Source organism: Gallinula chloropus, assembly GCF_964237585.1.
Source record: "Gallinula chloropus genome assembly, chromosome: 15".
Lineage (NCBI taxonomy): Eukaryota > Metazoa > Chordata > Aves > Gruiformes > Rallidae > Gallinula > Gallinula chloropus.
In genome coordinates, this window is record NC_140100.1 from 880,636 (window position 1) to 904,995 (window position 24,360).

General features: G+C 43.8%; 1 protein-coding gene across 1 annotated transcript in view; it reads left to right on the forward strand.

Moving 5' to 3' along the window:
• Positions 1-23,978, forward strand: part of CRAMP1 (cramped chromatin regulator homolog 1) — a gene marked incomplete at its 3' end in the record, with an annotated part of 39,446 nt that extends 15,468 nt beyond the window's left edge. The window contains exons 6-21 of the mRNA XM_084270875.1: positions 1,203-1,251; positions 6,384-6,469; positions 7,224-7,347; positions 8,461-8,542; positions 9,478-10,743; positions 12,728-12,905; positions 14,611-14,792; positions 15,429-15,503; positions 16,654-16,735; positions 17,481-17,585; positions 18,452-18,630; positions 19,141-19,218; positions 20,373-20,607; positions 20,853-21,017; positions 21,685-21,830; positions 23,814-23,978. Of these exons, the coding sequence (XP_084127001.1) occupies positions 1,203-1,251; positions 6,384-6,469; positions 7,224-7,347; positions 8,461-8,542; positions 9,478-10,743; positions 12,728-12,905; positions 14,611-14,792; positions 15,429-15,503; positions 16,654-16,735; positions 17,481-17,585; positions 18,452-18,630; positions 19,141-19,218; positions 20,373-20,607; positions 20,853-21,017; positions 21,685-21,830; positions 23,814-23,978 (3,197 nt within the window). The remainder of the gene's footprint in view (positions 1-1,202; positions 1,252-6,383; positions 6,470-7,223; positions 7,348-8,460; positions 8,543-9,477; positions 10,744-12,727; positions 12,906-14,610; positions 14,793-15,428; positions 15,504-16,653; positions 16,736-17,480; positions 17,586-18,451; positions 18,631-19,140; positions 19,219-20,372; positions 20,608-20,852; positions 21,018-21,684; positions 21,831-23,813) is intronic.
• Positions 23,979-24,360: the final 382 nt, after the last annotated feature.

The window sequence follows — 24,360 nt, forward strand, 5'->3', positions numbered from 1 at the left end:
CACTTCTTTCTAAAGTCCTCCTAGTTGCAAAATGAAAAAGACTGGAAAGCTTTAATGACCCCTCAGTTCCTCATAGAGTCATTGTATCTTGGTGGGTTTGTTCTCTGTATTATTTTCTCACCTGGGATTATTGTTATGTGTCATGAACAAGACTGTTCTGATTGTTCAGAATGACTTTGTTCTCTTTGCTCAAAGATCTCCAGCATGTTAATTCATGTTGGAGAAACAATTTTGAATTGTTTCATGAGGAGGATGGTGCAGAGCCAAGACAATTTGCATTATCAGTAGAAATAACTGGTCCTGTTTCTTCCCAATATCCACGTTTTGTCTTAAAAGCATCAACAGACCCTCCTTGCTATGACTGGGAGTAAGGTTTCACAGTCACCATGGCAATGCATGCATGCCTTGTGCTTCTGTCTTTTTATAACTTTGGTACTTAGTACATATGTTACTCACTGTCACTTGGAAAATTCTAGTCTCCCAGCCCAAATGGGCTTAAGCTGCAAGTCTCTACACCCAGTTATAAGAGGTCTGCTCAGCAGCTGGTGAAAGTCTTTTCTTTCTCCTGTTTCCCCTGCCCTGTACATTTCACCCAGTCTCATCTTTCCAGAAATTGAGGTGACTTCCATAGAGCTACTGGGACAGGAAAGCTGTCAGGGTTGCTTTGCTATTCCTGAGCTTAGTTGCTCAGTGAATAGATTTGGGCTGAACTATTGCAGAGAATAAAGATCAAGTTGCCATAATGTCAGTTTAAAAATGTGCCTTGCAGTGCACAGGACACCAGTGTGGGCTGGGGGTGCCTTTTGGTAATTTATTGACTTATTGCATCCAGTGCTGTGAGGGCTTGATGCTCTTTGGCTATGCTGTGCTGCCTTAGCAACAGAGATTGAGCAGGAAGATGAGGACGCTTTTCTTTTTAATACCACAGTGTCAGATTAACTCCCAGCAACCCAAGCTGACTGTAGCACCTACACAAGGGTCACTTAATCCATGGGTAAAGTGTAACTTGCCTGGCAAGGGTTGTGTAAAGCTTGTGCATTATGAAAATAGAAACTTTTCTGAAAGGATATGTTGTAGCACATTTATGCACATTAATCCTATGTGAGAATAAAATGTGCTAGTTTTGAAAAACCAACAGGACACAGAAAAAAGGTTGTGATTATATCACTCTAAATCACTGTGTTGTCTCATTTCATGTAAAGGTATGGATGACAAGAATGCAGCTAAACTCAATGAGCTCATTCAAGCTGGGTAAGTAAGAACTTATTCCTGAAACTCTAAAATCTGTGTTGTTCAGCAGATGGATTGTTGAGTTGGTCACCACAGGGAGTACAGTTCATCCCCAGACAGTTCTAACACTGCTCCCAAGTCCTGACTTTCAGTTGTGAAATGACACTTCCAGTACCCCTCACCCCTCCAGTCGCTTCTGCACCTGCCTGCTTTAGGAACAAGTCTTCTCTGTCACCTCAAGAAAGAGTTATGGGACGTGGGGGTTCTGTCTTGGCAATGTACTTTTAGCATACAGGAGGAGTTAGAAGTCGCTGTACTAGTAGAAATGAGGGAATACCTGATACATCTCTAAGTAGAATTTTGTGCAGTAGTTCTGCTTTCAGAGTTTGTGTATTCTGCAGTGGGGTCTCTGTACAGCTTGCAGTTGTGTTGCAGGTCTTGAATGTGGTTACTTGTGAAATCACTTGTTCACTCTTCTAACTGTAAAGTCTGAACCTACAGAGAAATTGCCATTTGGTTTGGGTTTTGTACAGTTAAGAAAATCATAGTAAGTTTTTTTTCATTTAATCAAATGATTCTTAAATCAAGTTGCTGCTTTGAATGATCAGTTACAGTGGGCCTGGGATGAGCGTTTCTCCCCTTTCGCCCCCAGAATCCTGGGTACCACCAGAGTTCAGGCAGTCAGTTTGGTCTGTGTTGTACTGGAGAGCCTTTCTAATGCAGTGGCATCCAAATAGACTAAACCATCAGAAGTGATGACTTTTAGCAAGCTGTAGCATCAGTTTAGCTCTTCTAATTATTCATTAATAAAGGCAAATGATTTCTGTGAAGTGTTTTTAAAAGCCAGTCTTACAACAAACAATTTTGAAAACAGGAGTCTCTGCATTTGGAAATATTAATGCTGATCTTCTAACCAAAACTGAGACTGTCCATAATACTAAGATTCTTGGGCAGTTCAGAAATAGTTACTCTCATATAGGCTTTCAGTGTACCAGATGGAAGGCACATCTTTGCTTCCCTTTGCTCCTGCATCTCTTGCCCCATTTGGTGGGTAAGACTTGTCAATTGAAGAGGAGCAAACTGTGCAGGGAAACAGCATTCCTGTTTTCCTCTTCATTACCACCTGGAGGTCTGCACCATCAGAATTAATCCCCAGCAGCCTTGTGTCTCACACAGGCAAACACTCCATATATCCCATTAGATTAAACTTTCCATCTTGCTCAGGGATGTTAACAGTTCTGTGATCCCTCTCTCTATTTGTAAGCAGGTTTTTTCCTCAGGTCCTAACATGGTTCTTTCAGGTCTGATACTCTCCTTTTCCTCTGTGATGCACTTTGTAACACTTGTCACTGCGTTTGGAAGTCTTGAGAGAATCCACAGTGATAAAAAATGGGGAATGCAGATGTGCATTATTCTGATAATCTTCTGAAGTAGGTAAACATTAACCTTGTTTAATTGTAAGAAAGGTCAGGAGAGGCGAAGGTTGTGAGGAGTTACCTGGCAATTTATTTGCAGGACAACTCTAGGGTCTGGAGTTACATCTGTTCTAATCCAGTGCTTATCTTGCTTATGTTACACATCATCTGTCCTGTAATAATTACATGGTGTGTGGAAAAACAAATGGTTCTCATAAGAAAATGGTATTGAAAAATCTTCCTAGTTAATCTTGTAACTCAGGTCATGGATAATGAATTGTGGCTGAAAACTTAACAGATTTTGCCACTACCTGAAAGAGTTTCTTGTGTGACATGTCCCTGTGTTGAAGACAAGGCTGTTGTCTGTTAGCACGTCTCTGGACTGGCCTACACAATTCCAGTGAGGGATGAAGCCAGGCCAGTCCTCAGCCTTTGGTACAGTTGTATTGAATGAATCAGGGATCTTTTAGAAAAGATCAAAGTTCAGGTACTCAGAAACACACAGGGAAGAAGCCAGGGATTGTTCTGTCTGCTTTTGTAGCTGGTCTAATTCAGCATACTCATGGATGCTCATATATATACTCAACACTGGCCTACACCAGCTGCCTAAAGAAGTTTTTGGAATCACTAAGCAGGAGAACCATGGAACAAAGCTCCTTTAGAAGTTAAATGGAATCTGAATCACTTTCTGCCTAGTCCTTTGTTGCTCTGTTGTGTTTTATTACAGCAATGACACGTTGGTGGATTGTGTGCTTAGGGTATATAACAGGAAAGATGCACAGGAGCATATCAGAACTGAGCAGAAGCCCAGTTAAATACCTTTAAACCAAAGTTGTTTATTTTGTTTCACTTTTAGAGTTGGAACATTTTTTATTTAACTCAGGTTTTGCAATAATCCTTACTCTTAAAAACCTACATTTGAGGAAATACTGGTTTACAAAGGTATCCAGAAAATATTTGTAGGATTTGTGTATGAGTTAAAATAAGAAACCACACAACAAACACATAAAGAAATACCATGAACCTGCAACTGTTGAAGGACAGTACTTTTCAGTGTTAGTTAGTGTATGTAGTTTACCCCACCTCAACCCAAGAGGCTCTTAATGTCCTGAGTAAGAAAAAGTTAAAGACAGACACTTTTAACAGGTAGTGATTGATCTGTCTGGTTCGGTTCCTGGGTGTGCTTTGTGTGCAGTGATCCTTCATTGCCTTTGGTTTCCCTGTGAAAGCTGTTTGGCATACTGATGGGGAATTTGGAGGTCCCTGAAAGTCTTGATGACAAAATAGCAATTCATCCTGGGAAAAAAACCCTTATACAAAACAGAATACACTCATGGTATCAAGTTCTAGGACCAGGAGTTCTTAATGCATGTTCAGTAGAATAACTTTTTTTAAGATTTACTACTTTCTGCATTTGGAAACATCCAGAATCCAGGGAAGAGGAGGAGCAAAGTACTTTAAGGTGAGAGTAGCTCTGCTGAGGCTTTTTCCTTTTCATTCTACTTTTTCTTTTAAATTAGCAGAGCTATTCTGTTTCTGTCTTCCCAGCCATGGATTTCAATTAGGAAGCTACGGTCTCTAAATATATCCAACTTTATTTTAGTTTAAAGAATAACATGATCAGACACTCCCTTGGCTGCCTGCAGCCCATCATGCTTCATAGAAAAGGAAATTAGGAGAATTATTCCTGACACTCCAAGCAGAACACCTGAATTTAGAGCTGGGCTGTTACTTCCAAAATGTGTTTTAGAGAGCAGTAAGAAGTGTTGGTTGCTGTATTTGTGGGAGAGTGCTGTTGTGCCAGGGTGAAAACTTCCAAGTGAAGTTTTTAACCTTGTTTGTCAAATTTATGTGTGTTCTGTGTTCCTTCATGTACTGAGCAGTGTACTTCCCTTGCTGACTTCTAACCTGTACTGCTCATACTCAGTATTGGGGAATACAGTAGTTCCTGCTCCTCTTCTAAGGCCTTTCAGCAGTTCTGTGCTTCTTTTCTCTCTTCCAATACAATTTTCCTCCTAGATTGTTTGATACCTATTCCATAGTATATCCGTGTTTTTCACACTTCTTTTCTGGCTTTGATCTTAGGTTTTGGTGGATGTTTCTGTGGGATTTTTCCTCCCTCTCTGCCTTTTAAGCAGAAATACAAATGCAGCAGCAGCAGCTCATGATGCTGATGTTGTTCATCTGTGTGCTGCTCTGTGGTGGTAACAGACAGTGGGTATCTGCAACCCAGGGTGTATCGGAGCAGGTGGTAGACAAATTGATCAGGAACAGCTGCCAGGAAGCCTGACTCAATAATAGATGCTTTATGACCAGCTAGTTAGGATCTTCAAGGTAAAAGGTAATATGAAAAATGAACAGTGCCCCTTTCTTCATCTTGATCAAATTAGCTGAGCTGCTGTAGCCTTTTGAACATTCAGGCCCTTCCTTCAGTTGCCTTCAAGTCACATGATGGAAAAATTTCCAGGAAGCTTGTCTGTTTTATATAGTTATATCAGTTAATCTAAGAAGAAACGATGTCCCCACAAACCCCATGTCACTTACATCTTTGTACCATCAAAGTTATAATAATAATAAAAGTAGTGCTGTGTCTTACTGTCTGGAGCTGCTTTGAGGGCCTGTTTGTTACAAAGGTGTGGCATCAGCTTAGAGGCAGAAAGACAATCTCATCTCTCAGAAATAGTGTAAAGAACTTGCTGTCCTAAAGTAATGTAATTGGCAACCTGTTTCAAGGTGCAGTGAATCACTGGGTTTATTTTCACTGACTTCAGTGGATTTTGTATGAGACTATTAGGAAACTCTTGTTTTCCACTTGAGCTGGAAGGAACATCCAGGCATGTCTTTGCTAAGCAAGGAAATAATTACAGTGGTTCTGATTGTTGTAATGGTGTAATTAACTCATTGCAAGAAGAACCAAGACAATAATTTTGGCATTTTCATGCAGCAGCATTGTTGTCTGTACAGCCATTCTATCACATTCCCAGACACTGTGTTTTCTAGCAGTTGTGTGCAGTCGTGCATCCTATCATCTCAACATGAGCTTTATAAAATGACTTATTGTGATGATCAGCATTAGTGGTAATAGAATAAATGTAGCTTTTGTTGAATTCCAGGAGTCAAAGGCAGAAGGTGTTCATTGTGAATCATGGGGATGTGTTACTTTAGTGTAAGACAATGTGATAGGAAGAGTGATTTTTTTTTTTTTAAATTTATTTTTTAATGAGCTACAGTAAAAGTGAAGACTTCTAGTCCTCAACTGGTTTTTTTCAGTTGCTGTTCTTGAGGAAAATAGTAATAAGCACTGGGCAAAAACCCCACAATATGTATCTAGAGTTTTAATGTATTGCAGGTTCTCTGGGTTCTGCCAAACCCTTCAGGATTTGTACCAGGCACTCCTATAGGAGGCTGCTGCTTCCGACTGCTGGCTTAGACCAAAGGTTGGGCTCATGAAAAAAAGTGGAGATTTTCCACCTAAAGATTGAGACTTAAGTGAGAAATTGTCCAGACATCAACCAGCTGAATTTGAGTGGCAGAGTTTGTAGTTGAGTTTCCTGTCCTTATGCATTGCAGTCCCTGGTAGCTTCTCGTGAGTTTGGGTTGGCCCATACTGGTCTTGTCCTCACTTGCAGTGAAACTTGGTTTATTTACACATTTTAAGGGGACCTTAACATGTATGTGTGTGTGTTCATAAAACTTTGCTGATGGTGCCTGTAAATGCTTCTCTCCCAATGTACTCAGGGCTACCACTGTGCGTTACAAAGGCAGAAACCTCCGTATCAAAGCTCCGATGTGCAGGGCTTTGAAGAAGCTCTGTGATCCAGATGGTGAGTAAAGACACTGGGACGTGAAAGGGTTTTAACAGATGGTCAGAAGAATGTGAGAGAGAGTAGACCTGTCTTGATGTGTAACATCACTGGCACGGGATTTTTCTGTTTCACATTTGTACTGGGCACAGATAATCCCTACTGGCCTACTTCCCTTGTTTGCTGGTATAATCCCAGTAACTTTAGGACCAACCCAACTCTCTCAAGTCTTGGAGTATGTCACCAATTAAATTGAAAGGGAAATAGCTACACCATAGAGGATCAGTACTGCTTCACTAGTTGTGCTTTCACTTTATGTGAAGCTTAGTCCCATGTGCCACAGGGAACAAGCAGCAGTATGTTGTTTAGCATTGAACACTTCAGACATCTTTTACCCTCTCCAGTTCAGCTATGTGTGTTTTATTTATTCATTAGCATTTTTCTTCCTCTTCCTTCCCTTGTGGTAAGTGGAATCAGTGCAGTTTAAAGGTGTGAAATTCTGTACTTGTTCAGAGTTTCCAGCCACCCTATTTTGATGCTGCTTGCTCAACTGGAACCTCCAGTACCACTACAGTATCCAAGGGAAAAAATAAAGGTATTGGAACAGGAGGTAATCTAAGGAAGAAGGCGCCAGTGATGAAGCTGAGCTCCCTAAGTTGTCCATAGGTGATGCTGATGTCTGTGGTGCTTTTGTTTTCATGTAAGTAAGTGTACAGTGCTGTGACTGAGATGTCCTTGCTTTGAGCCATGCCCTTGGTGCTTCATCTCCCTACAGGTGTCAGTGATGAAGAGGACCAGAAGCCAGTACGTCTTCCTCTCAAGGTCCCTGTGGAGTTGCAGCCACGAAATAATCATGCATGGGCTCGAGTGCAGAGCCTTGCCCAGAACCCGCGGCTTAGGTAATGGAGGGCTGATGGTGGTGCTCAGAAGGGAACAGGGAAATACATGAGCAGCATTCTAGTGTCTTCCTCTCTCTCCTCTCCAGGATTCCCTTTGCCAGCCGGGCAGTTTGTCTTTGCTAATGCAGTTTGGCTCAGTGTACTTACTGTGAGGGCTTTGCCTGGCCAGCGCACATGACGTTGTAAACAAAATCTGACTTGAAAATTAGATTGCCATTGTTCTTTATATCTTTTAATTTGACTAATGATAGGAGCTGCTAGAGTTGGAGATGACTGTGCTCTGTGGCACACCCAGTTGTCAGAGCAGAGTGCAGGTCAACTGGAGATGGGTGTCACTAGTTCTACTAAAACTTGTGTTGAATGAGACCAGGTACAGAGGAGGGAAGTAAAACAATGGTTAGCAGTGCCTACAGCAAGACTCTGAACATGTCAACTGCAGCGTGGTTACATTAGCAGAAGGGAAGATATTTGTAGCTCAGTCTATCTCCCTGTGAAATGTAGTTTCTGCTGTTGTTTGTGTCATCAGTGGCTGCTCATCCTAGTACTTCTATCTAGTCCAAAACCCTGGGCAGAAGACACGAGACCTCTGTGATGTTGACTGTTATTTCAAATAGACTCCTTGAGTGTAATGATCAAAGATCATGCAGAGAGGAGAATGAAGATCTCTAGTATTATATTTATTTTGTAAAATGCTTAGAAAGCAAAAGTAATCGTGACCCTGTTTTTTATTTCTGTCCTTGTGGCAGCTTTGTGTCTTGCCTTCGCGTTTGCAGTTGCTGTCTCTTCCTGTCTTTGTCTCCATCTGGAGAAACTAGTATCCTGCATCATGGCAGTCAGATTTATCTGATAGGCTTTTAGTTCTTTCCTCAATTGTCAGGAAAGGTTTCCTGGATTTTAATTTTAAAGTGGCAGGATAACATGTTTTTTTGTTCTATTTTGCTTGCTGTGTTAGGTTTTTTCTTAGAGCTTGGCTGTAGCAGGTGTGTTCATCTGTGCTTGTCTTAGGGAATGCCAGTTTCTTCCCTTAATTCCCATTCCAGCATTGAGGCAGTGATTTGAACTCCCAGTGACATTTTTTTTTCTGTTCCCTTGCTTTTCTTCTCTTGCATACAGGATGATTGTGGAGTTACATCGAAAGGTCTCCAGCCTCATTGAGTTCCTGAAGCAGAAGTGGGCTCTCCATGAAGTGCGCATTGTATCCTTGTGCTGCTTTGTCTCTCCTGTGTGCTGTGTCCTGGGAGCATTCCCCTTCCTGTTCAAAGTTTGGGTTTTGCATTGGAAATGTTAATTCTACCTCATAAATTAACCACTCTGTGGCTAGTAAAGGTAGAGGTCAGTATCTCGGCACCACTAATGGAGCCTTTCATGGGAAATCCCATAATATTCCACTCATACTTGACCTCTTCTCTACTGTGATCCCCTGCCAAGCTAGTGAGTAATAGATGAAGCTCCCTGCCTTTATTTCATTTCCTTAAACAGTGAGTTTAGTTGCTTTCATTATAGATAGGTGCCCATCATAGAAACCTGAAAAATAACTGATGGTGTTTCCAGTTCCAGCAAAGAGACTAAGGACAGACCTTTCCTCTTGCTTTATGCAGTTCCATCAAGTGAAGGCTTAAGCTCCTTGTCTAGGTAGCTGCTTCTACGTGTTACCTATCTAGATGCTGTACAACATCAGAGATAACTGATGCATGGAATAGAAGGATTTTTTGCCATTATGTTCTCCTGTGACTGGTACAGTGTGTCCTGTTCTTACTCCTTTAATTCAGGCTTTTCTCTTCAATTTGTAAGCCTGGAACAAGTAGCAGCATAGCACTTATAAGGATGTCAGAACATGTAGGGTGGAGGTGACTGGACAGAAGGGGGAGTCTGTTCTGCTAGACAGTGATGCTGGGGTTTTTGTTTGATTTTTGTTGGGGTTGAGTGGGTGGGTGGTTTTTTGTGGTTTTGGGCTTGTAGCAGGTCTTCAATATAGCCAAATGACTTAATTTCTGATCATAGTCTTCATATCTATAACAAATAAAGAACGTGCCCTCGATCAGCCACTTCTTGAACTTGCAGAATAGGCTACCAGGTGCTAGTTTGGAAGGAACAGATGAGTGTTGTATTCTTTGACACGTCTTTTTTTAGCGTAAAACACTAGAAGAACGGCAGCTTCAAGACTCCAGAGACTCAGAAACAAGAGGCAGCTTCTCAGAGGAGAAAGTGATGCTCCATCTCTTTCCAGGAGAGAATTGTACACTCACTCCACTGCCTGGGGTAGCCAGAGTGGTCCACTCCAAGGCTTTCTGCACAGTGCATTGGCAGGAAACTGGCAAATGCAAACAGAACACAAAAGACTCTCATTTACTACCCCCTGCACAAATCCTAGGCATACAGAGTGGTCAGGGGACAGCGAGGGGACAGCTGAAATACACACGGGGAACAGAAGGGAAGGGTGTTGGGAGGGCAGAGAGCACTACGGACTCAAACAGAACCTCTCAGCCCACAGCTGAAGTTTCTGCAGGCACTGAAGATGGCACCCCAGAGACTGGCCTGGTGGAAGGAACAGCCTCAAATTTTGGCATCACTAATTCTCTCCAAAAACTGCCTTCTGGACTTCAGGATCCAGGAGGGAACCCTGAAAAGTTGAGCTCAGTGGCCTTCTGTGTGGATGGCAGAGAGACTGTGGCTGGTGAGCAGGCAGCTGTGCTAGCATCGTGCAGCACAGCGTGTGCGTGCAGTAAGATCCCTGATGTGGAGGAGCTCTCTCTGCTCGATCCTTTCCCACGGTACATGAAGTCCTGTCAGGACCTGATCGTCCCAGAGAAATGTTCTTGCACAGACAAACTGCATGGGAAAGACTCTGCTCCAGGAGCTGGTGACACTTCTCCTGTGGCTTTTCCAGGCGGGAGGGGTGCAGAGACTCCTGACTCCTGTTCACAGCTACCGAGAGGTGGTGTGGCTTCGCCTGGCAGCGGCCCCCCCAGACACGACACTCAGGCGAGCCACAGCCAGGGCCAGCAGCTCGATGCTTGTGCCAAGGATATAACGGATGCAGTAATGGAGGATTCTCAAGAGAAGCTGGGCTCCTCATTTCCACCTCCACCTCAGGGACAATCTAGTACAAAGTCTCTCAAGGATGACCCAAGCCGGCTCTCTCAACAGGTTAGAGAAGAAGGATGGAGCCTGCGGACTTCTGAGAGCCTGACGCTGGCTGAAGTCTACCTCATGATGGGCAAACCGAACAAGTTGCAGCTGGAGTATGACTGGTTGGCTGTCCTGGAGCCAGAGACCCAGGATGCTAGGGAGCAAACGTCTGAGTCAAGTGCTGTTCCTGCATGTACCACCTTTCACAAGCAGAGACTCCTAAACTGCCTTCTAAAACTCATCTCTACTGAAGTAAATCCCAAACCAGTAAGTAGCTCTTGTTCATGTTCCAGATGCTAAACTCATATTGATCTGGGGAATGATTGCCCAGACCTGTTTTCATAGTAAATTGCTGACAGTTCTTGTCAAGATTAAAAAACCAGAACAACCCAACCCAGCTTGCCACAGCATGGACTTTTTTTCCCTCAATATGCTGCATTTGCTCTTCTTACACTACACTGCACTACCTTTGAGTTCCTGGTTGCTGAGAGTCTGTGGTGTTACACTGAACCTTTAAAGAGACTGCTGAAGAGCTGAGATCTTGGGTTGCGTTAGGTAGGTGCCTCCTGTCTCTCAGGGTCATAGATCAGCCCAGGTTGGGAGGAACCTCAGAAGATCATATGGTCCAACCTTTTGTGGGAAGTGGAGCCCAGATGAGATTAGTCCAATGTCTGTGTAGTTCAAGTTAGACTAAGTGTAAGTGTGAAAAGAGCTTAGTTCCTTAGGATACCATAGCCAACATAACAGTGCCTGCCACAGTGATTTTTGTTTATTTTAAGATATTTGTTTGACAGACCCAGAAAAAGAGCTGCTGCTTTAGCCAGCCACCTGGGAAGGAACTTGCTTTCCTCCTTGTTCATTGTAACCAAGTAAGATCTGCCCCTGTGTACTGGGCAGCCATTTCTGCCTAGTGCAACTGAGTGAAACTCAGTAAAACAACCTTTTGAAGACTAAGAAGATGCTGAATTAATAGATCTGACTGAACTCTTGTGATGGAGATAGGCAAAGGGTATCTTGAACTCATTATTTTTTAGCATAGGATGTAAATGTATCACTATTCCCAAGCACACATTGTTCTTTGAGGTATGTTTTTCTTTGTTGGTGCATAGCCCCACCCCTGAAGCTCCTTTTGATGCTGATGTTACAGAGTGTAGGTTTTTATACATTTAAAACCGTCTTTGCTCAGATCCAGATCCAGATATAGACTTTGTTGACAAGGTATAAAGACTTTGTCTGACATCTCACAGATCTGTGACAACGTCTCCTCTTTTCTCATCTACTTTTACTTCTGGTGACACATGTAAGAGCTGGGGATGACATGATTAAACAGTCACAAGCTAGAAAGAAGGGTGTTTCCTTAGACTTTGGGGGGAGGGAAGGGATAGGAGAGAGGGAGGGGTACCTCAGCAGTTACTTGCAAGTCTTTTCCTGTCACTTCAGCACTCTTACTGTCTTAAAGTAGTGTAGTGCTGCTGCAGACTAGCAGAGCTCTATGCATCCAAAGAAAAAGAAGCAATGTAAGCTTTTGTTTCATAAATACCACGTTACACTCACTGTGTTTCAGAAAAAGATTCTTCTTGTGGCAATGAATGCCATGAGACTGATGGACATTCAGGAGGCAAGGATGACACCTACTGCTCAATTTGAAAGTTTTGTCTCCAATTCTCTGTGTTTCATCAAATAATGACAGGATCCATGGTATTTTTTTCCACAGGGTACTTGAACAGAGGAAGGATTGCTGTTTTCTCAATGTGTAACAAAGCCAGGATGGCCAGCTGTGCTGTGCTTGGCTCCTTTAAATGGAGATTACCAGCAGGAAAGAAACTGTAGCAAATTGCATTGTAGTCAAGTGTGGGTGCTAATTTTATGCCTGTGATTGCACACAGATTCCTTAAAAACAGAACATTTCCTTAGGAGAGCATTTAAGCAATGTAATGAAATAACTGGATAGGCCTGGAAAATTAGTAACACACCTTGTTTATATCCTGGGGTGGCTCATCATACTGTGTGGAGCTTGTTGAGTGTGAACTCGATTGTACCATAAACTAATGATATTGAACCAGTGACACTTAACACTGGTAAAGGCACAGGAAGGGAATTCCAGCTGCCCACGACACCCACAGAGAGGTGTTGGTTAGAGTTCTCAGACAGGGTAAGATGTGGGATTATTGTATTTTCTAAGCTTCCTCAGTAGAAGGAGCCTGTCTCTGTTACCATACACAATGCTCACTTAATGTGCACATGTTTTTAGATGCCTGAGATGAGCTCAGTGGCCACGTCACCCATAAAGCCTGCTCAAGAGGAGCAGGCACTGACTCCTCCAGGGAAGGTGATTGCCATCAGCGCCAGGAGCCCGGGTTGTGCGCGCAGCCAGGCTGCCCTCCGCAGCAACAAGACTTTTTCTCCTGGTGCTGCTTCCAGCTCCTCAGGTGAGTGTTCCTAAAAACCCATTTCAAGAGATCAGACTGTTAGTACCTCACACCCTGTTGAGGACATCCCAGGAATTTAGCACTGGGAGAATGAGTGTTCCTGCTCTTGCAGACTTAACTGTTTCAGACCATAGGTGTGCTCTTAATTTGCTTTAGGGTTGTCTTACATTCAGTGCTACTTGAAATCTTGGGAAACAATGCACATTGGTAACAGAGTTTTACAATCCAGAAGAACTTTTGCATGTCATGCTTACAGAAGATGCTGGCGTTTGTTAGGAGCTGACTGATACAGAGTATGGGACTTCAGGAGAGTGAAGGCTTAAAGAGCAAGGAAGTAAACATAGGGTGGAAAGTTTGTTGATAAACTAATTACTGGGAGTATTCTGGCAGTTCTGCTGTAATAAAATATACAGTGATTATGAATTGCCTTTTCTTGCAGGAGAAGGTATGGCTGCTAGAACCGTGAGCCCTAGCCATGCTGACCAAGACTTTCAATTCTATTCTTCAATCCAGTTTGTACTTGCCAGCAAATGTTTTGTGACTTTAGAGAAGTCTGTGAGGGTGTCAGGGTTGCTGGGAGCCGTTGTGATTCTTAGGCTGTCCTTTTCACACCATGCTACTGTAAGCAGCAGTGGACCATGAGCACCTTAACTGATGCTGTAAAACAGAGTTGGTGCTCTCTGTTTTCATTTTAAAATGGCATTGTAACAATTCCATCTTTGTCTAAAGCTTCATTACACTTACTGACAGGCAAGCAAGTCTGAAATATCTAGTAAAACCCAATAATTTACTACATAGAACAGATAAATCGTTACATTTCAGTGAGCTACATCGCCTTGAAGGACATACCTTTTGAAGTCAGGCATGGAAGTTGTATTCTAGTTGTAAGCAACTCCCTTCTGAGGGGAACAGAGTGTTCAGTATGCTGGGCCGACCCTCTCAGGGAAATCTGCTGCCTCCCTGAGGCACCCCTAGGAAACTCCCCAGCCCGGTCCAGCCCTGGTTCTGCTGCCCACTACTGCTCTTCCACACGGGTGCTGATGAAGCTGCAGTGCGAAGTCCCAGAGCAGTCAGAACGTGTCCTCAGAGTGGGCATGGCATTGGGAAATCCCACAATCTTTTTTAAAGTTAAATGTAAATGGGGAAGTTTCCCAGGTTGCCCAGAGAAGCTGTGACTGCCCCTGGATCCCTGGTGGGGTACAAGGCCAGGTTGATGGGGCTTTGGGCACCCTGGGCTGGTGCAGGGTGGTGAAACTTCAGGGTAGGGGGTTGTTGAGGTCCCTTCCACCCAAACCAGTCCGTGATTCTAAGTTTTACTCAGACAAGGTACCATTATTTCAATGTGCCAAGTGTATTTCTAAGACAATCCATCTTTTGGAAGGTGTTTTGGTAAACTGAGAGTTCTATTTGGTGTGAATACTGGTAACATTGGTGGTGTGCTTTCAGTTACGGGCGTGCGGGTGGGTGGAGAAACAATACACACACACAGAGTTTGTTTTATCTTCCCCACCCCCCCAAAGGAATGGTGCAGTGTGCTTCTGACACAATACTGTCAGTTTGCAGGTGGGAAAACTGAAGTACTGGGAGTTTCATGAGGCAGAGCCAGAATCCATAAATCCCAGTGCTTGTGTGATCCTTCAGGTATTAAATGGCTACTTTCTGGTTTTGCTTTTACTTCATTTGAATTGCTGTTAAAATCTTCCAGGTTTGAGAAACCTTCCTAGACCTCTCTTGGTGGCTGGTCCTTCAAGTTCTGGAAGCACTGATGCAGATGGTGGACTTTTTGCCGTTCCTACAACTCTCCCACCCAACAGCCGCCACGGGAAGCTGTTCTTGGCCAGCAAAGAAGCAGAACTGACCTTCCGGCAGCACTTAGACACAATCAGTGTAAGTGGCATGACACAAGTAGCCCTGAGCCAGCTTCGGGTCAGTGTGCCATGTCTTTTTGGTTCATCAGAAAGGATGGGCTTCCCTGTGCAGCAGCACTTCTAGTGATGCTCAGGTATAACACTCTCTGAGCTGGGAGTAGCCAGAATTCGACTGTAACTGCACTTTGAAGTGACATCACCTCTTTGAACTGCAGCATGAACATCATTGTGCAGCCTGATGAAACTGGCTCACTTCTGAATTAAGTTGCTCCAGCAAATACATTTACTGTGCTTGTTAAAACTGAGACCCTTATTGTGGGGCTAATTTTAATGCAACCTCCTTGCTGTATTTAATTCAGATTTTATTTTCACATGTACAATCCCAGTTACAACTTCTCAGCTACTGGAGCTTGCTGTGAAGTGAAATGGTTTCTTGGGGAGAAAGCTTTCTTTGCAACAGGCAGGAAGAAAAAAAAAATAGATCCCTGGTTGAAATTTTTCCTGCTCAAACAGAAAGAATATTCTCCTGTTGGAAAGGAAACACAGCGTCTTAATAGTAGCAACTTTATTGAAAAACAGAGTTGGGGGGGGATATAATTTCTTCTCTTTCTGCATGTTTAAAATCCATCTTAATGTCTTTCCTGTTCCTGTCCAGATGCAGTCGGATTTCTTCTTGCCAAAGCCCAGGAAGTTACGGAACAGGCACTTGCGGAAGCCGTTAGTAGTGCAGGTCAGAGCAGTTTGCACAGCGAAACACTCGCGTGCTCCTGGGTGTCAGTGGGGCTGTAAGGATTTCACCTCCTGGAAAAGCCAAGCCCAGCCTGTGAAGGGACAAGGGGTTTGGTCTGTATCCTGACGAGCTGTGCTGTATTCCCCACAGGAGGAATGCCCACAGTAGCAGTAGTCCAGGTCATGAGGGAGTTTGGAAAGAAATAACAGAGCCCCTCAGGTGAAGGCAGGTTCTGCTGCGTTCATGGGGTGTGCTGCTCTGCCACTGAGAGCTGTCAGTGCTGTTGCAAGACCACCTCCCTTATTTATTTTTTTTCCTACTCTCTGAGGGCTGTTGCTGGGTGGGTATAAACCTCTGTAGTGAAATAAATCATAACACTCTTTGAAAAAACAGTGATTTATAAAAAAAAAATAAAGGGACTTGCCAAGAGCTGTGTGTTGGAGGCAGCCTGTTGTCATGGAGCTGTGGTGGTAGGCAGGCACTGACCTCCTTTACACTGCTCTGGTAACGCAGCAGAAAGGCACATGCCACTGAAACCACTGGCTTGTCCTAGGGACTGGCACAGGTGGATAGCACACTAGAAATCTGAAACCAAAACAAGGCAAACTTGTGTGTGGAAACAAAGTTACCAAGCATCTATACTCCCTTTTGTCTGTTCTGCTCTGTGTAAGCATACCAGACCTAGAAACTGCATCCATACTATTTTTTGGTATGGAGATACTCTGGACTATGCAATCTTATTTGTTTGGAGAGCTCCCAAGTACACACAGCTGCATCATTAATTCTCACTTTAATTGCAGTGGCAGATCAGTTTGCACACAGACTGGATCCCATCTTTAAGACTGCTGCTGTAATTCTGTGGGGCGTTTAAAAATTACTGCAGGAATAATCAGAAAGCAATATAGTTCTAATTAGCATTTCCCTGTGAATTGTCTGGAAATTTTTCTCTTACAGTAGCTTACAGAGAAAGCACATGTTTCCTATCTGTAGCATCTTAAGATTATACAGATCTTGCTGTGTCTGTTGTGTGACAGTCATGCTGTCTGCTTATTCTGGAAGGTATCATGAACTTCTGTGCCTTAGAAGATGAGCTTTAGCCTCTTTTCTGTGTTTAAATATGCTCTGGTTTATTGTTGTTTCTCTCACATAGAGAACACTGCTCCCCAGGCCATCTGGAAATCCATCCCAGCACGTCTGTTCCTTTTCTATCTTATCCAACTCATCCATTACAGGTGAGTCGGCGTGTCTTCTGTCACTTCTCTGCTGTCATGAGGTGGTCTGGAAAGTGTCCCTTACAACTGCATAAAGGAATACCACCTCAGAAGGGGAAGATAGCTTTCAAAGCCACGGAGTCGTTTACCAGTTGCTCGAGTCACTCCCTACAGGATGATGGGATCGTTCTCCTGGATAGTTAAGCAAGTCATGATTGTGATAGAAACTGTTCCTCTTCCATTTCACAGTGTTGAAATTAGGGAAGAGTACAGAGCTCTCTACAAGGGGAGAAAACTTTGGAATCAATTACTTAGATAAGGATTATTTTTTCTGTATGCTGTAACCTTTTGCCTGGATTTTTATAGAGGACTTTCCTCAGCACCTGGGATGCTGTTGAGGTTTCATATAGTATAAGCAGTACACTGCCCATTTGTCCTTTTCTGCTGTTATGCTCTTGAGTGCAGTGATAGTACAGTGATTCCCTGTCTTGGCTTCAATCTGAAAATCAACATGAGCCCTTAAAGACTGTCTTCACTGAGAGGAATGAAGGTGGCTTCTGTAACGCAGCAGCACTCCCTGTTGAGGTTTTGGGTGGGCTCTGGTTAGCTTGTGTTGCTGTTTCAGGTCTCTTTGATCTTCTCTGCTACTTTATTCCCAGAGCTTGCTACTGCTTGGGGATTGTTTGCTTCCATTGAACTCTGTTGTGCTCAGCTTGAAAGATACTCGATTTCATGTACTTGAGAGGTGTTTAATGCTTCACCCTAGGGAGAGGATCCTTTCGGCCAATCCAGTCCTCGCTGACTAAAGCTGCTGTGTCTCGCCCAATTGTGCCCAAAGTTCTTCCAACACAGGCTACCAACCATCTGTCCAGTAAGTGATTTCTTAGAGAACGAGAGTCCTGATCTGTTGTGATCTGTGTGTTACGTTGTTGGTTTCTATTCTGGTCAGTGCCTTTGGAAGTTAAACAGCTCTGTCAGTAGTATCTTCTGTGGCTTCCTGTGGCTGCAGAAAGGGAGCAGCCAGTGATGGCACAGTCTGAACTAGGTTCCTCCACTGTGTCTGACCTGCAGGCAAAGCAAGGGGTTAGAACTTGTGACCGAGGTTGAGCACTTCTGTGATGTTTCCATTGAAAGAAACTTACAGACACCTTATCTGCAGAGGTGGGGTTAGGAATCCTACAAGGAAAAAACCATGTTGATTTACCCCAAGCAAGTTCTGTCTTGCAACAAAAGAATGGGTCCCATAGCTAGAATCATTAGCAAGGTAAAAGCAATGACTGTCTCTGTCTTTATTTAGAGGATTCTGTGACAATATTTTTTTTTATTTTGAGTCTAAGTGGCTGCTAGAGGCTGTGTTGTTTTTATAACTCCTCTAGTGAACTGTAGGAAATTTCTAGACATTGCACAACCAAATACTTACCAATTTGCAGGAAAACAAAATAAAAACAATAGAAGGGCAGGAGTGCAAAGCTGGGGTATTTCTCTAAGCTGTTTCAATATACCTAATAACATGTTGGAGCAGGGCAGAGAAATCAAACCTTTTAGCAGAAAGACCTGTTATAGTTTGTGAAAAGAAACTACCACTGCTGATCAGCTAATGGCCACTCTCCCTTCCAGCATGAGCTGAGTTTTGACTCTGGGCAATTTTAAAAAACTCCTGTTTGAACCCCAGCTGAGTAATCCCCTGAAGGAAAGGCTTGCAATAATGTGTGTTTTCCTTTTTTTGTTTCATGAAAGGTGCTATTGACTTGGCAGCTAAAAGTGCTGGTATTATTCCTGGTAGCCCTGTGCCTGTGCTGGATGCAGATGGTTTGTCAGGTGTATCTCCATTGTCACCAGACGGTGTGACCGCAGTGGTAACAGGGCAGGAGCCAACAGTGGCACATCAGAATGGAGGCTCCATCACTGCTGTAGAGGTCAGTTTCTTAAGCATCCTTTTTAAAGTAGTCCAGTGTCCTGCTCTTCCACTGTGTAAAAAGCTGTGTTGCTAATGACTCTTCAGCAGCCTGTGTGCTGGAGTTTGCTGTCAGACACCTGTATCGTGGCAAAGCCCACCTCTGTCTCATGGTGTGTGTTTTGGGGCCAAGGGATCAAATCCATCCTCTAGGAAAGCTTTCAGCTGTGAGACTGTTGAAGTTGGCAGCCCAGAAATCGGGCTTGAGAAGAAACAGTACCTCTCAGTAGACAGTAACAAGGAGGGGGCTTTGGGCAAAGCATGTACCTCTTGGAATGTGTTGGGAATGGAAACTCTTGCTGGTGTTTTCATTGAGACAGAGATGTGTTGACCCTGTCATTCTCAGGGACTTGAGGGATGATTCTGAAGGATGTGATACAGCAAAAGAGCATGCATAACCAGTGTCCCTTACCTCCCCAGCTGTGTTTACAGCTCTGTGTGTAAACTCACATGAGTTCTGTTGTGCTTCTAGGGCTCAGGCCCTGGGTGTCGGGTCCCGTTCATCAGCCTTCCAACACGGCACGAGCAGGAGGCTCCTGATGGTTTCCAGGTAGGATGTTGTGAAAGAACAGTTGTGTGAAATGGGTAATGTTCTGAAAACAGTATCAGTATTACCAGTTAAAACCCATTGTTCCCAGGTAATTGTGCACACTGCTGCTGTTTTGTGGCAATTGAAATCTCTAGCAAAGTGAAGCTGGCAATCTCTGAGCTCTGAAGGACAAACAGGCTTTTAAGTATTGCTCATGCAGTGGAGTTCATAATTGCTGTGCCATATTGTACCTGGGCATTTGGGACGTCACAGAGGTTTCAGCAGTTGGCAGTCCTGCTGCTTGCATGTTGCAGGAGGAATATTAAACTAAAAGCACGAATGTAATGACAGCATCCTCTTCAGAGAATCACTTCTCTTTATGCTGGATCCAGTAAGACAGAAATGCTTGAAAAGGAACTGTGACAGCACTGAAGTTCTGAGAGTGTTGTGATCCTACCCCAGCTGCCTTCTCCAGTGAAATCTAGGGCCTTGTGTTAGATACTTACACCTCAGACTACAGGCTCTTCTTTGTTTCAGTGGAAGCACTTTTCACCCTTCCTGTGACAGGTACATGTGAAAAAAACCATCAGATTAATTTGACTGGAGAGCATAAAGGAGAGGAACTTCTCAAATTTATTTTTTATCTATAGCACAGATGCCTAGAACATGAACCTGCTACAGCAGAAAAAAATCACAGATGATGAGGCAGTAATAATGAGTTTCCTTAAAAAAACCCAAACAAATAGTTTTGGGAATTCTAGGTGTAAAGAGGAGTAAGCTAGCAAGTTAGTTATATGTACTTATCAAGCAGCTATAGGGATTTTGCCTATACAAAGGAAGACAAATACTTAATTCTTAAGAACTATCTTGTAGGTTCATCAGAATGATGTTAATTTTACTACTATGCTTGTTCCTGTTATGTAGGCATGTTAGAGACCTGTATTTTTTGAGATCAGCTGAAGCAAATTTGTTGGTTACAGTTATTTCTCATTAAAATAATACAAATGTATTTTATAAATAATATATTCCTAAAGTTAGGAATATAATCTAATGGATTGTTAGTTCTCCCCCCCATTTTTTTTCTAAAGTCTTATTTTAATCTGATGCTTAGTTGCTGAGCTGTTGTTTTTCAGACAGACTTCCAAGTCCTTCATAAACTCTGTTTCTTTTAACAGGGCACATCAGTCCTTTCTCTGCCAGAACTGTCGAAGACTCCCCTCCAAAATGGTCTTTCTACCCCTCCACTTCCCTCATCAGAGGCTTCCAGTACTCGGCTCTCTCCTCCCAATGTTTCTGCTCTCTTGGATATTTCCCTGCCTGGACCACCTGAAGATGTGCTTTCTCAAGGAGAACCTGCCACTCAAATCAGCGATTCTATCATTGAAATAGCTATCAGCTCTGGTCAATACAGTAAGTCTGAGCTCAGCTGAAGTCTTCCTATTAACTTAGAAAAAAATCCCTGTTATCTTAATGTGTCAGCAGAAAATTTTCCAGGAAGCAGTTCTCAGTTACCCTTTGGAAAGAATTTTACTTGCCTGACACATACAGGGGGGGGTTGTTGAGGATTTTTTTTCCTTTCTAAACATAAATTGTTGCAGTGTCCTCTGACTTCTACCACATTGACTGAATCGGTGATTCCTGGCTTTGGTTTACAGGTGAAGGTGTTTCTCTGTCTCCTGCAAAGCTGAATGGCAGTGATAGCTCCAAAAGTCTTCCATCCCCATCCAGTAGTCCTCAACAGAACTGGATTGCCTCTCCCAGCCATGATCCACAGTGGTACCCCAATGACTCCACAGACTCGTCCCTCAGCAGCTTGTTCTGTAAGTGTCAGTATGGAGAGAACTGGAAGAAAAAAGCCCTTTCCTTTAAAAAAGGAGACAGCACACACAGACACACACACACAAGAAAAAACCCCAAACAAAAACCCCACACCTTTATTAGAAGTGAAACCTGTGGCAATCATAAGCCCAGTAGGACGTTTGTGGAATTCTTCCCTTAGTTTTTGCTTTCATTCCCACAGTGTTGCCTTGAATACAGTTTCTGTCTCTTCACAAGTCTGTTCCTGAAAAGATCCTATTGGTAGATTGGGGCCCATACCTTGGGCCAGATCATTCCTTGACAGGTCTTTGTAGTCTGCTTGGAGCCTGATTCATGGGTTAGGTTGAGACATTTTGGCTCTTCTGCCAAAACGAAGACGCCTCTGGCTCTGCTGTTTGAAAAGTAGGATTTGTTTTGTGCTTGGTGAGCATAATCTCAAAGACATGAGATCACAGAGTTTGTTTTGGATTTGGTTGGTGGCTTTTTAAATTAGTATTTCATGGGGCCAGTGTAACAAGTCTCTGTGCTCAGCAGTGCTGATGGTGGTAACACATTACTTTGAGACAGACCATATAGGCATCTCCCCTCTGTTTGCTATTTCCTTGTCCTTCTCTCTATCCTCCCAGTTGCAAACATTCAGCCACTCACTGATGTACCTGTTCTTTGCAGCAAGTTTCATCTCCCCTGAGAAGGGGCGAAAGATGTTGCCAACCCCTGTTGGGACTGCCAGTGGCACCTCCTTACTGGGACCCAGCCTGCTGGATGGGAACTCACGGGACTCGTTCGTGTCACGCTCTCTGGCAGATGTAGCAGAGGTATGTCATCAGATCACATTCAGCTGTCTCCTTCCTTTTTTTAGTGCAGTGTTACTGTATATTGTCAGTCATACCTTCCTGAGATACTTGCAGCAAAGACACTTTGACATCTGCCCTTCACCTCAGTGACACTGGGCATGGTACAAATGACCAGAGGGTACTCCCCACCAGAACGGGTGCAAGAAGCTGCTGTGAGCAACTTCAAGCTGGGTTCTTTTTGCTGGGGGAGGTCATGTTTACCTCATCAGATGTATCTTTGCTTTGGCAGAGTTGTCATCCTTCAGTTTTGTGTGTCCTGCTTTGTAGAGCAGGAGTTGAAAGGACCAGAACATGAGAGAACGGTTAATACTGATGCAGCTACAGTAAAGTAGGAAGACTGGTAATAAAAATAAGTAGGTCCAGAAGGCAGAAGTAGGAAAGAGGTAGCACTGACTGATTTGGGAGAGTGGGAATATTTTGACCAGTTTTGAGCACCTGGCACACAAAAGACACAGATAAACTGAAGCAAGTTCACCAGAGGGACACCAAGACAACTAGAGGGCTCAAGCACCTTTATGTGAGGACAGACTGATGGCACTGGGCTTGTTCAACCTGGGGAAAGCTTCAGGGCAGGAGTGACCTGACTGCCTGGCTGTACTTGCAGGGTGGTCATCAAGAAGATGTAGCCCGGCCCTTCACAGAGTGGTGATGCATGGTGGAACAGGCTGAATTGAGAAAGGTTCTGACTGCATCTACAGAAAAACTTTCACCCTTGGTGTGTTCAGGCAGGGGAACAGGTTCCTCAGAGATGCTGTGCAGTGTCTGCCTTCAGAGATTTTCCAGAATTACATGGATTTAAAGCCCTTAGTAAGCTGGCCTGTCCTTGTAGGTGACCTCAGTTTGAGCAGGAGGTTGAATTAGAGACCTGTTTGTGTCCTTTTGAATCCTAATTATCCTACAGTGTACAGTCCTTAACTCAGTGTAACATCATGTACCATGTAGCTTGGGGGGGAGGTTGTCCTGATGGAAGGAGAAGGTCATTCCTCCATTGCCCCTGGGATTTGGATGAGGAGGCTCTGTACAGACCTTATAACCAGAAGCTGTAGCAAGCTTGTGCTGTTCTAATACACCCTTGGCAGCTTTGGGCTCCACACACAGCTCCACTTCCTGGCATAAATGTGAAGGTTCTGCTGACTTTGTGAGAATCCATCAAGGTGTGTGTTAATTAAAGGAACCTGTGGTGATTTATCTGTGTGGGTTTGAAGCAATCCTGCAGCCCTTACAGACTGCCTTCAGAAGAAAATGGGGTAAGCCACCATTTTAGGCACACCAGAGCAGCTCTTGTGGCAGATGTGGGTTTGTGTAGGAGTCTTCAGAGGAAGCAAGTATCATCTAAAAATGGCTTTCATGATAGGAGAATTCTGAGGGGCCTTTTAAGTGCCCTGCAGAATCAGGTTTTATTCTATGTTAGTGGTAATGCCTGCAGAGCTTTGGTACCTGCATCTGCTAGTGTGTCTTGGTGCCAAGTTAGGGACAGGCTGGTAAGGCCCACTGAGAGTGTAGGTTTTGGGGTTATTTTAGAGGCTTCCATCTAGCCACAGAGTAGAGGTATTCTCTAAAATGAGATTAGAAAGCTTAGCTTTCATGTGAGGAGAGGCTAGGAATGAAGATGAGGGGGCCAAAGTCTTCAGGACAAGAGGGAGTAGGCAGCACAAATTGAAGTATGTGGGATTCCACCTCAGCACAGGAAAACTTTATTTTTTAATGTGAAAGTGGTCAAAAACTGAAACAGGTTGCCCAGATAGGTTGTGATGTCTTCATGAACGGAGCTCATTCAACACCTGACTGGCTGATGTCCAGGGCAGCCTGTTCTAGCTGACCCTGCTCGGGCAGGATGTTTTGGACAGAATGATCTCAAGATGTCCCTTCCAACCTAAACAGTCCTGTGGTTCTGTGACATTTCCACTGACATGTGACGACTCTTTTCTCTCCTTTCCCTTCTAGGTGGTGGATTCCCAGCTGGCTTGCATGATGAATGAGAACAGCATAGATTACATATCTCGTTTCAATGACCTTGCCCAGGAACTATCAATACCTGAGCCAACCCGCAGGGAAATTCTGTTTGATGGAGGAGGTGGTGGTCCCCCAATTGGGGATCTCTCACAGTGAGTGTATGAGACCAGCAGGCTGGTGTAGACTGTTCAGCTACAGTTGGAGCTTGCAGCGTTGGATCGTGGCAAGGGCAGGTTGTAGAGAAGCAGCTGAGGTTCAGTGGTCCCTGTCTTGTGCGTTGCTTTCAAAGAGAAGCCTGGTCTTCAGAGGTCTGAAGAAGTACTTGCCAGTCCTTGAACGTGCAATATACTGGGAACAACAGAATGTGGGATGGTATTACAGGAAACAGGGTGTCTCCTGCATCAGTGATAGAGGTGGCAGGTTGGATGGGACAGTCCTGGACTTGTACTTTGGAATGGCCTAAACAGGAAGCTCAGGCAGGGAAGGGTATTGCCAGAAGCTCCCCTACATTAATTATTTTTTGCATAGTAATCAAAAT